At 35.6% G+C, this 18144-nt stretch overlaps 2 protein-coding genes across 2 annotated transcripts in view; both read left to right on the top strand.

Moving 5' to 3' along the window:
• Positions 1–4226, top strand: part of LOC111511717 (SET domain-containing protein SmydA-8) — a 31391-nt gene extending 27165 nt beyond the window's left edge. The window contains exon 8 of the mRNA XM_074175891.1: positions 3689–4226. Coding sequence (XP_074031992.1) covers positions 3689–4128 — 440 coding nt within the window. The 3' untranslated portion in view covers positions 4129–4226. The remainder of the gene's footprint in view (positions 1–3688) is intronic.
• Positions 4227–13504: 9278 nt separating this feature from the next.
• LOC111513706 (uncharacterized) overlaps positions 13505–18144 on the top strand; it is a 50958-nt gene continuing 46318 nt past the window's right edge. The window contains exon 1 of the mRNA XM_074175883.1: positions 13505–13703. The gene's annotated coding sequence lies outside the window, so the exon portion shown is untranslated. The remainder of the gene's footprint in view (positions 13704–18144) is intronic.

The raw sequence follows: 18144 nt of genomic DNA, 5'->3' as shown, positions 1-18144 counted from the left end.
TGAGCACCTAGATTTCAGCCTAGAGTGAGGCAAATATAATTCAATTTATGTTAAGTAGTGGCGATTATCTTAATTCACTGTTCAATAATTTCATGCATTCTTTCTTCTGTCAATTTTTTTTCTACAGCTTGCCAAATCTAGGAAACGACTTGTAACATATCACTACCTGCGTACACTGCTGACAGAGAACGTATCAGGATAGAAATGGATGAAATCTACCGTGCGACTTGGTGCGCCTATTTGGGTTTTCAAGTAGCCTTAGAGTACAGTCCACGCCGCAAGTAGCAATACGAGTTGATGGTTTTTTTACGTAATTGAATTTAAATGAGTTTGTTTTTCAGCAGTCTGTATTGTATTCAATTTGGGGTTCATTAAGGAAAAGTAGAAAGTCTTATTCTGAAAATGTAATTTATTTGGGTTGAAGATTAAATTTCAAAATGAAAATTTTTTGGGAAACTTTATATTTATTAGGATGAATGAATACAAACAAAAATTTAATTGAAGTTATGATTAAAAAATTAGATAGGTTCAACTCCAGACAGATCGGAATTCGTCAACGAATTTTTTATGTATGCGGCGGAAGGTGGGAATTTTTCTCAATAATGTAATAATTTATTATACAGCGTGACTCACGGTCGATGGTAGGTTAGACGTTTCTGGAAAACGCAAAACATGATTTTTCTGAAAATTTCACCTCTCACATTTCCTTACCTGTTCTATCGATCTAAAATATTTTCAGCATTGCGGCGTGGCCACTTCCATCAAAAAGTCCTAGCAACTTTATTTTTTAAATGGAACACCCCGTATATTAATACATTTTTGGAATCGCTCTGGTATTTTAATACTTTTTTGTTGATAATGTCCTATACCTATCTCTATCTGTTTTCGAGATAAAAAATAAATTGTGCTAAATATGGTCCAAAACATAGCCTTAATTGAAATTAAGTACATCAGTACTCTCAACTCATGAAAAGTTGATATTTTGATGATAGTTTGGACAAACTGGAAATATTCAAATAACACCAAGAATTCGACTCCATATCATACAGGGCGTGCTAAAATTACTATTATTTCCATTGTGCATAAAAGTAGTCAAAAGTATGTTACTCGATAAATTGAAAGATGGTGAAAAATGCTTCAAGATGATATATCATGTCCCAATACCTAAATGGCCAAGTTTTCTCAATAAAGTCGCTTCTTCTAGAAACATTTTTTTTTTTTAGAATTGCAGGTTGAGTGGAAGAGCGCTGCTTCTCAACTCCTGTCGAGAAAGCACGAAATCTGCTTTTTGTCAGAAATGTAAATGTTATATATATATATATGTGTATTTATATGTATGTATATATATATATATATCTACTTTTCTTTCACTTTGTATGTATAGGTATCTATATGTATATGTTGTGATTTTCTGGCAATAAAATCGATTATTATTATTATTATTTGGATTTAGGTAGCAGTGGAATTATCAAGCTTATAGCAGTTCGGTTACTTTTATAAGTAATTTACAAAGAGTTATCGACGGTGTTTCGAATCATCTTCCAAAATGAATGCAAATATCGATTATTCAAACGAAGTTCTTATGTAACGTGTACACAAAAATGCATTCTACGTTCGAAGTCTTCTGCTTTTAGAGCTTGAACTTTGGTAAATTTATACGGATGCATTCCGTGATTTTTCAAAATTCGTTGTACTGAAGCATGTGATACATCTAAATCTTTTTCTGCACTGCGAATGAAAGCTTCTGGATATGCATAAAAATATGCCAAAACGTTAACAGTATTGTCCTCATTTGAATTAACAGGTTTTGGTAATGTTGAAGGCGCTTTTAACATGGAGCCATAGTTAATCTTACAAACTTCCTCTCGTTCATTGGTGTTAATTCAGGATACATTTGGTTGAATTTTCTACAAGTTCTGGCAATGATTTGATCACACTGTCCGCGTATGATAAATAATTTCATAAGAACTTCGTTTGAATAATCAATATTTGCATTCATTTTTGGCGATTTTTTGAATCACCGTCAATAACCATTTATCAATTACTTATAAAAGTCACCAAACTGTCATAAGCTTGATATTTCCATGGCTACCTAGAAATCAAATTCTTTAAAAATAATTTTTTGTACAACTATATAATAATTGAAAATCTCTTTGATAGAAACACTTCAATCAGAACACCTACCAAAAAATCATTTAGAAAAATTCACACATGCAGTTTGTGCTATTGGTAATATTAAATCCCTGTGAAGTTACTGACGATGACAAAGTAGTATTCAGTCCAACTGTAGAAAGTCCTTCATGACTAACCAATAATCCTCCTTAAAATAACGTGAGTTGTCGTATGTAGTTGTAACATATGCCTTGTAATCCAAAGATCGTGTGTTCAAATCCCATGGACCCTATAATTTTTTTTATTATCAGCAGGAACGTTATACAAAAAAATTTGTCTGATACATTTGTTAAAAGTGATTTTATTTTGCTCGTGAGTTTGCTCCACTTGCTGACGCTCGTTTTGCAATAATCCCCACTCACAAAATAAAATGCCACTTTTAACACTTGTAGGTAAAACGTGAATAACTATTTTTCCACAAAAACGGCTTTATTGAGAAAACTTGACGATTTAGGTATAGCGACATGTATATCATCTTGAAGCATTTTTCACCATCTTTCAATTTTTCGAGTAATATACAGGGGGTTTCATTTGAAAAAATGAACTTTCGACTAGTTTTATGCACAATGGAAATAATAGTAATTTCAGCACGCCCTGTATGATATGGAGTAGATTTCTTGGTGTTATTTGAATATTTCGAGTTTGTCCAAACTATCATCAAAATATCAACTTTTCATGAATTGAGAGTACTGATGTACTTAATTTCAATTAAGGCTATGTTTTGGACCATATTTAGCACAATTTATTTTTTATCTCAAAAACAGATAGAGATAGGTATAGAACATTATTAACAAAAAAGTATTAAAATATTAGAGCGATTCCAAAAATGTATCAATATACGGGGTGTTCCATTAAAAAAAAATAATTGCTAAGACTTTTTGATAGAAGTGGCAACGCCGCAATGCTGAAAATATTTTAGATCGATAGAACAGGTAAGGAAATGTGAGAGGTGAAATTTTCAGAAAAATCATGCTTTGTGTTTTCCAGAAACCATCGACCGTGAGTCACGCTGTATATCGATGAAAAAGGTCCTTGTCGAAACCATCAAAATTAGATTTTGATGCTTTTCTATGTATTTTTTCATTAGGTGTTGAAAAAAAGATAAGTCACCATTTTCAATTGTTTTTATTTCACGAGCCATTATTTCAATGCTATTCAAACTTACATCCAACGCTCTTGAACTTTTTTCAGGTCCATGCTTATGCCATTATCAGCTTCTCGTTGCATGAAAAAAAGAACATAAGCAATTACTTCTCTCGCTTGACCACACGAAACTTTTCGTTTCAATTTCGATTCGAATGCCATTTTCTCCACTCCACCAAAGTGGAAACTACAAGATTGTCGTTAAGACTGAGCTCCGATCGTCTTTAAGGGTTTTCCCACACGCGCATCTTAGGAAAGGTTTTAATTAGGAGATGTCTCAAGCCGAGACTTTGAAGTCGCTTCCTACATTTGACAAGCTGCACTTCAGACATTTTTGAGTTTTATGTTGAAATGAATTTATTTATTGTTGCAGCTATTTCATTATACCAACTCCAATCAGCTATGGTGGATCTAGCTCATAAACAATATCAAAACAGATCCATCGACATACATGCCCTTGTAGCTATGCTCGATGAGTCCGAAACCAATCTGAAGGAAGCAATCAAATATTTCCTTTACGAGCCATTGAAAAGTCCCGAAGGCAGGCTTGCCCAAATTGCTTTATCAGAAATGAAAATGTTGCGTACATCTCTAGGAAATATTAAGAAGGACCTTTTGAGTGGAGAACTGGTTGACAAACAAGGATCAACTATCAGAAGAAATAATGGATCGATACAAAATGCTGTTGAAAGGGAAAAAGTCGTGGGTTTTGATACTATTGACGATGTGGAATGTACTAAATTAGACTCGATCAGTTTGAAGAAATTTACAAAAAATCAAAGAAGTAGAAGAAATAGAAAGAAATTTTTATGAATATGATGTACTGAAATGTGTATAGTGGTAGTTGAATTCAACTAATAGAATAATGGTGTCTATTGTTTCCATTGGAAAAATAGAATTTTATACGAATACATCCATTGTCTGTTTCACTTTAATCCGAAATCCGAACAACCTCTTTTATACGTTATATGTAAAGTCGTACCCAAAAACAGTATTTTCCCCAACATTTGCGACTAAGAACGACGTAGGTACTTGCTGATGAAACAAATTCATTCATTTCGTATATTCACAGTTTATTGCGATCAGAAATTAATACGATTTGAAAAAAAATATTGTATTTTATCCAAATCGAAAATGTTGAACACAACTTTGTGTTCTGTAGAACACTAAAAAATATATCAAAAATTTTTGGGATAGAAAGTTTTTGGCTTTCTACTACTTTCATTCCTACATTTTTTTGTATCAAGATGGAGTGGTAGTATTTCCCGAAAATTAATCACTCCCAAAAAATAACCCATTCAATATAAACAAGATTCCTTCTGGCTGGGATTTAGTCAAATAAGTGAATGAATAAATATCATTACCATGTCATCGATGACATGAGTAGATCAAACTTATTCCATGACATAAAAAATCGTAATTTATGAATGAATTGTGTGGTTTTTTCTTATGATATTACCCAGATTGGTACGGAAGAGCCATAAGGTAAGTGTCTTATGGCGAAACATCGATGTCTACCAGGGAGGATGACAGTGTTCCATATAAGTGCAATTTGTTACCATTCATTTGAAGTAGAACTCCTGTGAATACTATCTGATTTTATTCCATAACGAATGTTTGGAATACAAACTGAGTAGAGAAAAATATCTTCTGTATAATTCAGTGTTCATATGAAAGTATTTGTTCCGAAAGAATTTTTTTCTTTCGTGTAATTCAATGTTTATATGAAAGTAGCTGTTTTAGGAGGGCTTTTTCTTCCAGATTATAATGATGTAGATAATATACTAAAAATAAAAATAATGAATATATAAAATCCTAGAAGCAGTCATTACACCATTCTTCTCAGCAATCTACGGTATTGATCATATTTACTACTTTACGCTACTAATTATTTTTTAGTTTTCAGTTTCTAATTCTCTTACTCAATTTTCCTCATTCTGGTTATTTTATTTAGTGCCTCGGTATTACAAGATATTATGTTATCCGCCATTTTGTGCCTGCGGTTATCTTGAATTTGCACCTTTTTCAAAGTGTACTACTATTCTACTAGTCGAGCTCTGTCATTTGATACCCATATTGAGGTAATTGTGAAACAATATGTAATTCGCCATTTTGTACCTGCGACCATATTGGATTTACAATGATAAAGAATTTATCAAATTGTATTGTCAAAAAAAATAAATGTGTGTACCAAATTTCAGATCAATCTGTTAACAGGGAGGTGGTCAAACTGTAATTACTAAATTTGACCTAAACAAATAAACAGGGTAAATGAAACTGTTGAAAATGAAGGATCTTTCGAAAGAAAGAAATCAATCAATTTCAATCAAAGATTAGTATGTCATGCAAAGAAGTAACTTTCAGTCAAAAAACTGTGAGAAAAAGCCTTCTCAAAAAAATTTTTTTCATGGTAATATTGAATTTAACGAAAGAAACAAAACTATCGAAACAATTATTTATATATGAACAATGAATTATACAAAAACCCTTTTTGTATAATTGTATATTCCATTGTATATTTCATGTATATTCCATTTGCGAAAGCGAATAGTGCATATTTTGCTCCCAGTTACATTGTGCTCCGAATTTTTAATAAACTCCCAGAAATCATAAAACATCATAAAAATGTAGGACATTTCAAAAAAGATTCGAAACATTTTTATTGGAGAAATGTTTTTTTTCGCTTTTCGCATTTTTAATTGAAAATCAATGTATGTGACTATCTTATCGTACATTTAATGTTTTTTTTAAAAACTTTTGCTTTCTACTTCACAATCTCCATACAGAAAAGTGGAAATCATCCATACATTCGTAATAGAATTGAATCAGATATAATTCACAGGATTGTTACACAATATAATATTTGAAAAAGGCAAAATTTCGTTCGTGTAATTCAATATTTATATGAAAGTAGTTGTTTCGAGAGGACTTTTTTCCAGTTTTGTGTCTGCCTTTGCAGTTCATCTTGAAATTTTTTGCTCTCTCCTTTTTTTTGGAAGATTCCCAGATTTTTTCGTAAATAGATGGAAAAGTAGAAAGCCAAAACCTGTCTTTCCCAAAAATACCATCCTTTCAATTATAAAATTTGAATAGCATTACTGTCAACGAATTCAGAGCATACAGTTTTTTAATGAAAATATTTCCTATACTATCTACTGCAGGAATGATCTTGTTTTGAATTGAGAATTCGGTTGTTGAAACCAACATTTGAATGTAACAGTTATCAACATTGAGAAATATGTTTAATTTTTAAGATTATCAGATTATAATTAATGTCGCATCAAAGTTCAGCATGACTATCGTCTACAAAAAGAAAATGATCAGATTTTAAGGTAAGAAAGGTTTTGGCTCTCTACTTCTCCATCCCCATACAAAAAATGTGGCAATCATCCAAACATTCGATATGAAATTGAACCAGATATCATTTACAGGAGTGTTACACAATATAGTATATGAAAGAGAAAAAATTGAATAGGAAAGTCAGAAGCATATGCTAGGAGGGACCCCAAAACAGAACCTTGCGAGACACCAGCCAGAATTTTTTTTCCTGATTTTCCAATATACGGTTAATCTCCGGTGAAGCTGTGTTCTAATTTGAAAGGTAATTTGTTCATTGGTACCTTGTCGAATGCTCTGAATTCAATCTACAGAGCAAGTCGGCAGTTGTTGATTTTCGAAGCACAAAAAAATGTTGAGTGGATTTGAATCAGAGAATTGGTTCATCTTGGTAAATCCATGGGAGTTCTGCTGAGTTGTCATTTGGAGCTAAATATTTTTTGAAGCGTTTGGCTAGCTTCAGGAGTAACATAATTTTTTGTGTGAGCGGTGAATGAATGAATTCTCGATTAATGGTTTCTTCTATTGACTATATAACATATTTCGTACGAATAATTATTTGTCAAATCTAGTGGAGATTTACTGAATTACTTTCACTTGGAGTTGACATCAGGAAATTCAGAATGTTTATCCTAGCTGAACTTGATAAATAATGTCTCTAGGTCTTTGCCTTTGATATTAGATGTGTTGCAAGGTTTTTAATCAATTTGAACGTATTATTGGTTCAGTCTAGCACCATTGATGAAATCTATGGCGGGTGGAAAAAGCGCTGTCTGATGTTTGTATCAAGTCTATAAATACCACAAAAAGGTTTCCATCAGTCCTTGGGGATGGTGGAAGAGTACACGCATGCTATCGGTATAAAATTAGGGATAGACAGATGTGCAACGGTCTATCTCAAAAGAGGACGTTGCGGGAACTACGGAGAGGATGTGCAACTAGTAGATGGAAGTATTCTGCAACATCTGGATGCCAGAGAGACGTATACTTACTTCGAAACAATGCGACTCACAAAAAGTAACAGCACTGAGGAACTCCGCGGCGAGTATCACTACAAACTCCGATAGATCTGGCCATCGGAACTGTCGAGAAATAACAAAGTTACTGCAACAAATTTGCTTACCGTTTGCATCTCAAATCGCCCGTTCTTCGGCTGTACTTTCCCCGACAAAAGGGAGCCCGTGGACTCTTGGATAGAGCCTGGATAGAGCCTGTGAAGTCGTCAAGAGTTCGGATCTCCTTTTCTCCATGGTTCGCAACCATGACAGCAGGCATTGGAGCATATCTCTTTTGAGGCCGGAGCAGCTGGTGAATTCGGTTCAGTTTTTGATACTGAACGAGTTGATCACAACTCTGTTACCGAGTTCGAACCCGTTCAGCAAAAGCCCCAATTAAAACTCGAAGAGATCACTCGACTCCTGCGGCAACACAAGGATAAGCCGATGTATGGGGTCTTCTTCATCAACATTGATGACCTTGGCTCATCAAAGTGCCTGACCTTCACTTTCCTTAGGTAGAGTGTACTAAAGTGGGAAAATGAGGGATTCATCATGGTCTGCCAGAATGGTGTATTCAACACCTTATTCTACTTCAATCGCGTGAAGGGTATATTGATTCCTAAGATAAGGCGTAGGGCCTACCGCAAGGCGTTTGAGACCCTAATACACTTGCTGTCAGCATGTTCAGCATATGCGGTCTCAGCCTATATACATCGACTGTAGGTACTTATAGACGCTCTTTAATGACCGTGGTGTATAGATATATGAGGGTGTACATTGTTAATTATTTCAGTTTATTGTATTCGTTCAAAAAGGTCCTTGTAGGAAGATATGGCAGTAACGTTAGTTACAAATACAAGTGGTATGAAAACATAGGTATCATGGCGTTTGTATCACGATAATACACTTGCTGACTCGTCAATTATTTTTTGGTAAAAACAACACCGCAATCATGCCTCAGCCACCGTTTCCATCAGATTTGACCCTATGCAACTTTTTCCTGTTCCAAGATTGAAAAGACCCACAAAAGGACGACGTTTTCGTCGATAGAGGAGATAAATACCGAATACCTGAGAGAGCTCATAGCCATACCAAAAAGTGTATATGAGAACTGCTTCAAGGATAGAAAAAAACGCTGGCACAAATGTATTATATCTGAGGGGGATTCTTTCGAAGGGGACGAAATAGAAATTGATGAACAAATGAATTAGCGATTTGCTAATAGTTAGTTTCAGATCTTTGCTGCGGATATTTCGGTAGGATTACGGATTTCTGAGAACATTTTCGTGGATATTCAAGAAAAGGGCCTCTTGGCTCGAAGACAATCTGAAACTCATGTTTAAACTGAGAGATAGAGCTCTTAAGGGAGAAAGACAAATTTACAGCATCACTGGGATTATTACAAACAGTTAAGGAATTTACTCAATCGCACTGTGAACCTGGAGAAAAGAGCATATCTCAATTATCGGCTTACAAGAAGTAAGCAGATATGAAAAGATTTATCCGATTTGAATATTCACCATACGAGAAAGCTCAAATCAATTCCAGACCACTTACTGAACGTCGAAGATATCAACAAATTTTTTTGGAGTATATTCGACTGCAACTCTTCCCCTGATGATGAAATTATGATTTTATTTTCGGGTAATAATATAAACAATCCCATATTCTCCTATAAAGATACTGATGACGATGAAATTTATAAGTTTAGTCTAAACATGAAGTCGAATGCTGTAGGACCTGATGAGATAAGCATTAAAATGTTGCTTACTGCTGATTAACAATCCTCCCACATATCACTCAGTTATTCAATCACTGCATATCGACTAATTCCTTTCCATCCATCTGGAAGCAAGCAAATGTTCTTCCATTGGCCAAAATTATAACCCCAAAAGTTTAGGAGATCTAAGCCAATTAGCATCGTATGTGTGCTATCGAAAGTTTTTGAAAAAATATTGAACTTGCAGATGACTTCGATATATTTCCTGGGTGTCAATTAGGGTTCAGACCTGACCACAGTTGTACGACTCCCCTCCTGAAAGTTGTGAATGATGTGCACAGATCTATTGATAATAACAAACTCTGTTTTCTCATATTATTGTACTATTCTAAGGCGTTCGATAGCATACACCATGAACTCCTCTTTGCTATTTTGGGCTACTTAGAGTTTTCAATACATGCTGTAGCACTACTAAAAAGTTACCTTTGCAATTGTTTTCAAAGAGTTGTGTATAATAACGAAAAATCTGATTTAATACAAATTGAAAACGGTGTTCCTCATGGCTCAATATTGGACCCTTTCATGTTCGTTTTATACACATCTCAATTTCATAGGTCACTGCAATTTGCAGCTATGCAGTATTATGCCGACGATACTCAGCTGTACATGGAATTCGACAAGAATTCAATTAACGAGGCCCTCTGGCAAATAAATACCTATCTTGATATGTTATTATCCTTGTCAACTAAATATTGCCTATCTGTTAATGCATCCAAATCTAATGTCATGCTCTTTGGTAGAACAGCAGCAAGAAATTGTTGTTCTGGCCTCATAAATATTGTAATAGATGGAACAGGACTTACCTTGAAAGGAGTTACAAAAAACTTGACAACAGTCTTCGTTTTATAACACACATTTCGCAAATTCTGAAACGGGGTTGCGCAAATTAGAAAATGATATATTCCAGCAGAGCATTTCTTAATAAAAAATATAAAATTATACTCAGCGATGCTTTAGTTCTTTCACTTTAGTTCTTGCCAACTACCCTGACGTGGTGTATGGTCTGGGAGTTTTGAAGAGTGATAGTTTTAGAATCCAAAAGCTCCAGAATGCATGCATTAGGCTCATTACGGGTACGAGGAAACGGGAACACATTTTCTATCTGTTCGGGACAGTGGGTTGAATATGAAATCCAAACGAACATTTCATTCTGCAACATTTTTTAAAAAATTCCGTAAAACAAAAAACCCTATTTTTGAAAAAATATCCTTTAGAACTGACGTACACCATTTAACAATATCACAACATAAAACTTCCTCTATTTCGCGGATCTTTCACTTCCCATATTGACAACTCATATAATAGGATACCCATTGAACATAAACCTTTGCCATTAGGAAGCTTCTAACGAAAGATAAAAAAATATCTTCTCACAATAAGTACATCCAATTAATCGAATAATGTCAAAATCAATCAACCTTTCACCAAGCTCAAAAAATATACAGTGTACTCCATTTGAAACGAGCCACCCTGAATAACTTTTGGTACAATGATTTCAATGATTTTCAGGAAAAATAAAAAAACACATCAACAATAGTATACAAGGAGACACATTTTGACATATTCACATTTGATGTTACTTCCCCTATCGTACCCCTAGAGCATGTCATCAATTTTTTTCAAATGAATCACCTTATATTGTTTCGCATTATCATATGCTCCATGATGAGCAGATTTCATGAGTTCGGACTTCCATTGTCAAATATAATATAAATTGATTTGAAAACCCTGGAAAAATTATAAAAACTAATAAGATTAACCGAAAATAACAATTTTATTAAACAAAAAACTGAAATTACAAAGAAATAACATACAAGCAGCAACCAAACAAATAAACAATAAAAAATTGAAATATTAATAAAAGCTGAAAAAATTAAAAAATTTAAAATATTATTAACAAAAAAAAAAAAGAAAAATAAAAATTATAAGATTTCAAACCAAGTTATGTCACGACGTTTCGATTGTTAGTATCCACAATCGTCTTCGGGTGATAACTGGACTTATTCCTACGAGATCTGAATATTTATAGGTCATTCGAGTGCTTTCACCTATCCCCTCGCGGCTTCTTTGAATTTTCTCCTAAACCAGTGTTCCTCTTTGTGGATGATTTCAGCTTGAGCCCACTTGATGTTATGTTGATGAGTCCAAACATGCTCTGCTATTCCGGATTTGCTGGTTTCTCCTCGCTGTGTGTGTTTTTTGTGCTTAGCAATGCGAACTTTCAATGGCCTCTTAGTTTCACCGACGCATCGTTTTGCTCTGGTGGTCGAGAAGGACTACATCAGGCTTATTAGCTTGTATGAGCCTGAGGGTGGGTGACGAATAGTTCCAATAAATTCGGCACTTCTCGTTCCCCACAACGGATTCTATATCCCCCGGAGCGTAGGGCAACACCGGTGTCTCGTCAATACCGTAAGAGTGCCGTAGATGGTAATATAGCACTCTAAGGGCCGCGTTATGTCGATGGATATAGGCAGAGACCGTTTACGCTGGACATGCTAATGGCAAGTGCATTAGGGTCTCGGGCGCCTCGCGGCAGGCCCTGCACCATGTGTCAGGAACCTCTATTCCCATCACGCGACTGCGGTAGACTAATGTGTTGAAGACACCATCCTGGCAAGCCATGATGAACCGCTCAGTTTCCGACTTCAGTCCACTTCGACTTGAGGAAAGCGAACGTCAGGCGCTTTGATAAGCCAAGGTCTTCAATGTTATTGAAGAAGACTCCATGCATTGGCTTATCCTTGTGTTTCCGCAGAAGTGAGGTGATCTCTGCGGCTTTTATATGAGCTTTTTGCTAAACGGGTTCCAACTCGGTGACAGAGTTGTGGTCACCTCGTTCAGAGTCGAAAACTATACCGAGTTCATCAGCTGCTCGGGCAGCTACCCTAAAGAGAAATGCTTCAATTCCTGCTCTCTCATGGTCACGGACCATGCAGAGAAGGGGATCGGAACTCCTGGCGAGTTTACAGGCTATATTCAGTACCATTCTGTCATGTAGACACTCCAAACTCAAAAGTCTACGGCCTCCCTGTTGTCGGGGGAAGTACAACCGTGGAACGAACGATTTGGGATGCAAACTCCTATAGAGATGCATCATTTTTCGGGTCTTTACGTCGAGTTGATACAGCTCCTACCGAGTCCACTTCACTACTCCAAACCAGTAGAGTAAGATTGGAACGGCAAGCATATTTGTTGCAGCAACTTTGTTCTTTCCCGACAGTTCCGATGACCAGATCTGTCGAAGTTTGTGGTGATACTTGCCGCGGAGAGAGTTCTTTACTGCTTTACCTCTGGTGAGTGGCGTTGTTCCACCCCGTAGCTCCACCCCGTTGTTCCTCTTCCAGATGGTGTAGGATGCTTCCATCTACTAGCTACACATCCTCAAGGAATGATGGAGATCCTTCACTCCAGAGGCATAAAGTTTGAGATCATCCGTATAAAACAAATGGGTGACCTTGTGCCTCCGGTTTCCGAGGGTGCCGCAGTTATACCCTCGAATATTTCTGTTCGCAACGGATAATGGCAATAGTGAGATGCAGAAGAGAAGTGGACTGAGGAAATCGCGCTGAGATACACCCCTTCTGAAAGTGACCCACCCTGTTTGGACTCTGGCTTGACCAGATATTATGGTGAAGCGAGTTCGTCAGAGTAGTATCAGTTGTTCAATGCATCTCACTATTTTGTCCGGTACCGGCAAGGCAAATGCAAGATGAGTTCAAGCGATATTGTATCAAATGCCTTACGGTAATCGATCCAGGCCTTATAGAGGTTACGCTTATATTGTATCAAGTCCTGCGACGATTATTATCATTATTATTATTATTCATTTCTAACGTGTTCATATTCGCTTTTGTGGACATTTTTATGCTTTTGAAACTTTCATCATTTCTATATAAATAGGAAGGTTTTAGAAAATGCGTCATAAAAACGTACCGAAATTATACAACAGACACACGGTCAGTTTCTTTCATTACTCGATTTTCATGGTCAATCAAGCCAGCAATTATGGGCATGAAAAGGTGAGCGAGAAACATCGGAAAAGAACGATTGCGTGACGTATTACAGAATCCTTCCTCGCGACTCGTACGAAAAGTGCGCGGGTTTAGTAGTTTTGCGATCCCAGTTCGAACTGAAATCGCGAACGCAAAAAAGAAATTGTTTTAGTTACGCTCGGTATTGTTTATTTTGCGATCACAAACCGCTTTTTGAAACTGCCTCTCGTTGAGGTCGTCTAAAAAAAACTTTGTTTACGTCTATCCTTGGACTTATAGGTGAGTGTACATTTTATTTTTGATGGCATGATCTAAGTTTTTCAACAAACAGCGCGTCTTCGTGCCAATTTTTTAAAAAGGGTTATTGTTGTGTGCGGATAGCACTGACAATAATCGGACATGGTTTATATTAGATGGTATTTAGTTCAAGTAGGTTATTATCCCATAATTGGATAATTTTACGCCATCAAAAACAATTTTAATTAGCTGAATGTACCAATTAATACATTATTAATCCACAAATTGAAACTGAAAGAGTAACGTTTGAATTCTTCATTTTGAAAAAGTGCCAAGGATATTTGTCAAGAGATAATGAACAACTTTTTTTACTAAAAATAGTGTGAAAACCGAAAATGAAATGAACGTAGTCTATAATACAAGGATATATTATAAAAACCCTGAGACTACCAAACCATCCCCAAAATTAGACTAGAACACAGGCATACATTGAAACCAAAGCCCAAAAACAAAGCATCCGTGATTGAACACCTGTTTTGCCCCGCCATAGGTCTCATCAGTGGTGCTAGGCTGAACCACAAGTGCTTTGTTAAAGGACAGTTGAGTCCAGCAAGGCGTGTCCTTTGACAGGCCTAGGTATGCTGTCTATTTAGAAAATAAGGTGAATTTTCATTTTTCCCAAAACATATTTATTTATTCATCAATTTATCTTTCGTCCTCTTCAAAGTAGTTCTCTTCAGGTATAATACACTTCTGGTATGTCCTTAAGCCCTCTCAGCGATTCAGTTTTTATCTCCTCAATCGCTACAAAACGTCATCCTTTTATGGATCTCTATAATCCTGGGAACTGGTCGCAGTGGGCCAAATCTGGTGAATACGTTGGCTGAGGCATGATTTTGGTATGGTTTTTGGTTAAAGAATTGAAAACGAAGCAAAACTTTGGCATTTGATCGAACTTGGCGTGCTTTTTGGTCTTAGCTATTCTGGGATTTTTCATAGGGACGATTGAACTTTGGTTTCGATGTCATAATCATATACCCATGATTTGCCATCAGTTTTGAAACGAACTTCGCTACCACACGCTCTATGTCAACAATTACGAAAAAATTGCATGGCATGAGCCAACCGATATGTCGACATCCTCGGCAACTTCCTCAGTAGCGATTCGACGATTCTCCAAAACAAATTTCTTCACTTCCTTCACTTGTTAACTTGTTTTGTATGTTACAACATTAGTTGTCAATATTTTCATTGAAGTTTAGAGTTTGTTAACTTCAAGTCTGACAAATGATTGGATTAACGGAAATGCATAAAATACAGTTTTGCAAATGATTGGTTACGGAGATAAAACCCGAACACAACAGGAAGTAGCTCGCCTATTTCATGAGAAATTTCCTAATTTATCGCCCATATCTCAAAGAACAATAAGCAAAATAGAGACACAGTTTCGCGAGCTTGGTCATGTGGGGCAGATAATAAAAGCAGCTGTCAATGCAATGAGTGATGAACTCAAATTAGATGTGATGCTTGAGTTTGAGGAAATCCTACATACATCGAGTAGACAGGCATCCACTACATTCAATGTTAGCCATACACCGATAGTAAACATATTGAAAGGAGAAAAATGCATCCCTATAAAATGATACCTACTCAGGAGCTCATGGAAGACAATTTTGATAGAAGAACTTATTTTTGTGAGCAAATGATGGACATGTTGGATAACAATATTATCCAATTAGAAGACGTTATGTTTTCTGATGAGTGTACTTTGTCTCTTAACGGTCATGCTAATCGACAAAATTGCCGTTACTGGTCAACGAAAAATCCTCACTGGATGAGAGAAGAACACACGCAATATAATGTTTGGGCAGGGCTGGCGATAATTATTTGGCACTTCTTCGAAACGATATCATTCCAAGTTTAACAAATTTATATCCTGATCCAGGAAACCCTCAAGTTCCAGTGAATACGGTATGGTTTCAGTAGGAAGGAGCACCTCCATTTTACCAAGTTAATGTCAGGCAATACCTCGATACAACATTTCCCAATCGGTGGATAGAGAGGCGAGGATCGATTGAATGGCCAGCGCCACGAGGATATGGAAAGAGCAATGTGTACAAAACTAAACCTTCAGATTTGAATGAGTTGAAAGAACAAATAACGCTTACGATTAGGTCGGTCACGCCTGATATGTTGAATAATGTTAGAAGACAGTTTTATTGGAGATTAGAATATTGCCATGACGTTCACAGTGAACATTTTGAACATCTACTTCGTTAACATTCATAGTTATTTTTCGTTTTTTGGGAAAGAAAGTTTTTGGCTTTCTACTACTCCATCTGATACAAAATAAAGGGATGAGAGAATCTTCCAAAGAAAGGAAGGAAGTAATCAATTTGAAACTCTATACATGAATGTGTAGATCATGCAAAGAAGTAACTTTCAGATATAAACTGAAAGAAAATCCTCCTGAAACAGCTACTTTCATATAAACATTTTTCGTATTCTACATTTCACAATTTTAATTTATTTTATCTTAATTGTTTCAATAAACTTGAAAGCGATAACATTTCTGAATAGAGAATAAAGAGACCTTCCAAATGATATATCACAAACCTATACTTCCCATTTAAAAAATTGGGGGTTGTACCTGTCACATAATTTTTGTGAAAAAGGGCAGTACGATCAGTAGATGTAGTAGTTGAAAAACGTTTTTCCAAAATGTGTACGGTGCATGTCTGTAGACTGTTCATTCTGTTCACAGAGGAATAATTTCCCCAGTTCAAAACGCCATTTTAAAGGTGAGTTGGCATCATCTTTTTACTGTAATGATGGCCGTAAACCTTGCGAAAGAGCACGATTTTTTCGGTTATGTGCAAAGGTTGTCGATATGGGAGATTCAAATCAAGTTTTTTTTTAAATATACCTAGAACTTCAGTTGACGTCGAAAAAATTTCTAATATACTGATACTAGTAACAAAAAATTCACAGTTTAGATCATGTTGCAGATTGTTTTCAGCTGCAATAATCAAAAAGCATTCAAATCATTACGAGTTGAAGATACATTAACTTCATCGGTATAACTACAGTAGGTTCAAAGTTGTTGGTGATGTTGAGATATCTTATGAGGTCAATCGCGTAACTACATAGAGAAAAGGTCCTAAGATTGAGTCTTGTGAAACGCTTCGAGACATGAATATCACTGGAGATTTTTCCCAACACCAATTCGTTATTTTCAACACCTCGACACGTGTTTCGATCACCAAGTGATCATCTTCAAAGAGGAATATTAAAATGTTTTAATCTTCCTCTTTGAAGATGATCACTTGGTGATCGAAACACGTGTCGAGGTGTTGAAAATAACGATTTGGTGTTGGGAAAAAACTCCAGTAATATTCATTACTACACCAAAGGTTCCAAACAGTGCATCATAAGATTCTGAGATATTTGAGTATTATTGTTCCAGTAACAACTTGGTTTCGATTGCTTAGAAAAAACTCTAGCAGGACTATATGTTTATTATGAGGTTTATTATGAGGGAAGAAAGGGTGGGCTAATTCAGAATGGAAAATTCATTATAATGTAGATGATCGAATACTAAACATGTTCACGGACCACAGAACACCAAATAAGGACGATTTGGTAGAAACATAAATGTATACAGTCGAAAATAGAATATTGGACATGGGTCGAAAATATCATGCAGGTAGCAATTGCACTGCAGCTAGTCACTCGATTATTATACTTCTGTCTTCGAGGCGAATTTCACAATTGGCTGAAAAAATGTATAGAAGTGTGCATATATTTGATATTTCTGAAGGTTGTTCAGCACCATGTTTGGAATTGATCAGATAATTAACAACACGATATTTTAGTCCTCGCATGTTCTGTACATTCACAGATACAATAATACTTTTGAATGTATTCAATATGTGAAAAATAAATACCGTTAGTACAGAAAGTAGTATGAAAATGAATAATTTTCGAAGCTTCTTAGTCAAGAACAAAACATTATTATCTCAAACAAACCAAGAAATAATGTTCTTAGTACGTGGTTTGCCTTGAAAACAGCAGTGTAATGCCCAATTTCATGATAAACTGTATGATATGGTTGATGTTTATCTGTAGTCACAGGTGAAAAAATTATTCATTCAATAAGATACTTGCACAATCACTTAGCGAATAATATATAAGCTCACCAACAAATAACAACATTTGCAACATGTATTCTCGTGAGCGAGTAGGTGAAAATTTAGCTAACAGTTGGCAATTGTTTATATTTCAAGTGCCAATCGAAATAAAAATGGAAACCAGAGAATGAAGAGTTACATCAGTTTTTCACAACCTATTACCTCTGTTGAAACAGAAACTGTTCGAGAAAACAACGTATTTCACTTAAATGGGAGTAAGCATTTTGTTTTATAACGTTGGTTACACTTGCTGTTGAATATATTGTGAACTATGAAATGTAAAATTAACTAAT

Source organism: Leptinotarsa decemlineata, unplaced genomic scaffold (assembly GCF_025532065.1).
Source record: "Leptinotarsa decemlineata unplaced genomic scaffold, Ldec_3_MD MMD2_tig00001393_RagTag_RagTag, whole genome shotgun sequence".
In the NCBI taxonomy this organism is placed as follows: Eukaryota; Metazoa; Arthropoda; class Insecta; order Coleoptera; family Chrysomelidae; genus Leptinotarsa; species Leptinotarsa decemlineata.
The sequence above is the reverse complement of the archived record's forward strand: the minus strand, read 5'-3'. Positions and strand labels throughout refer to the sequence as shown.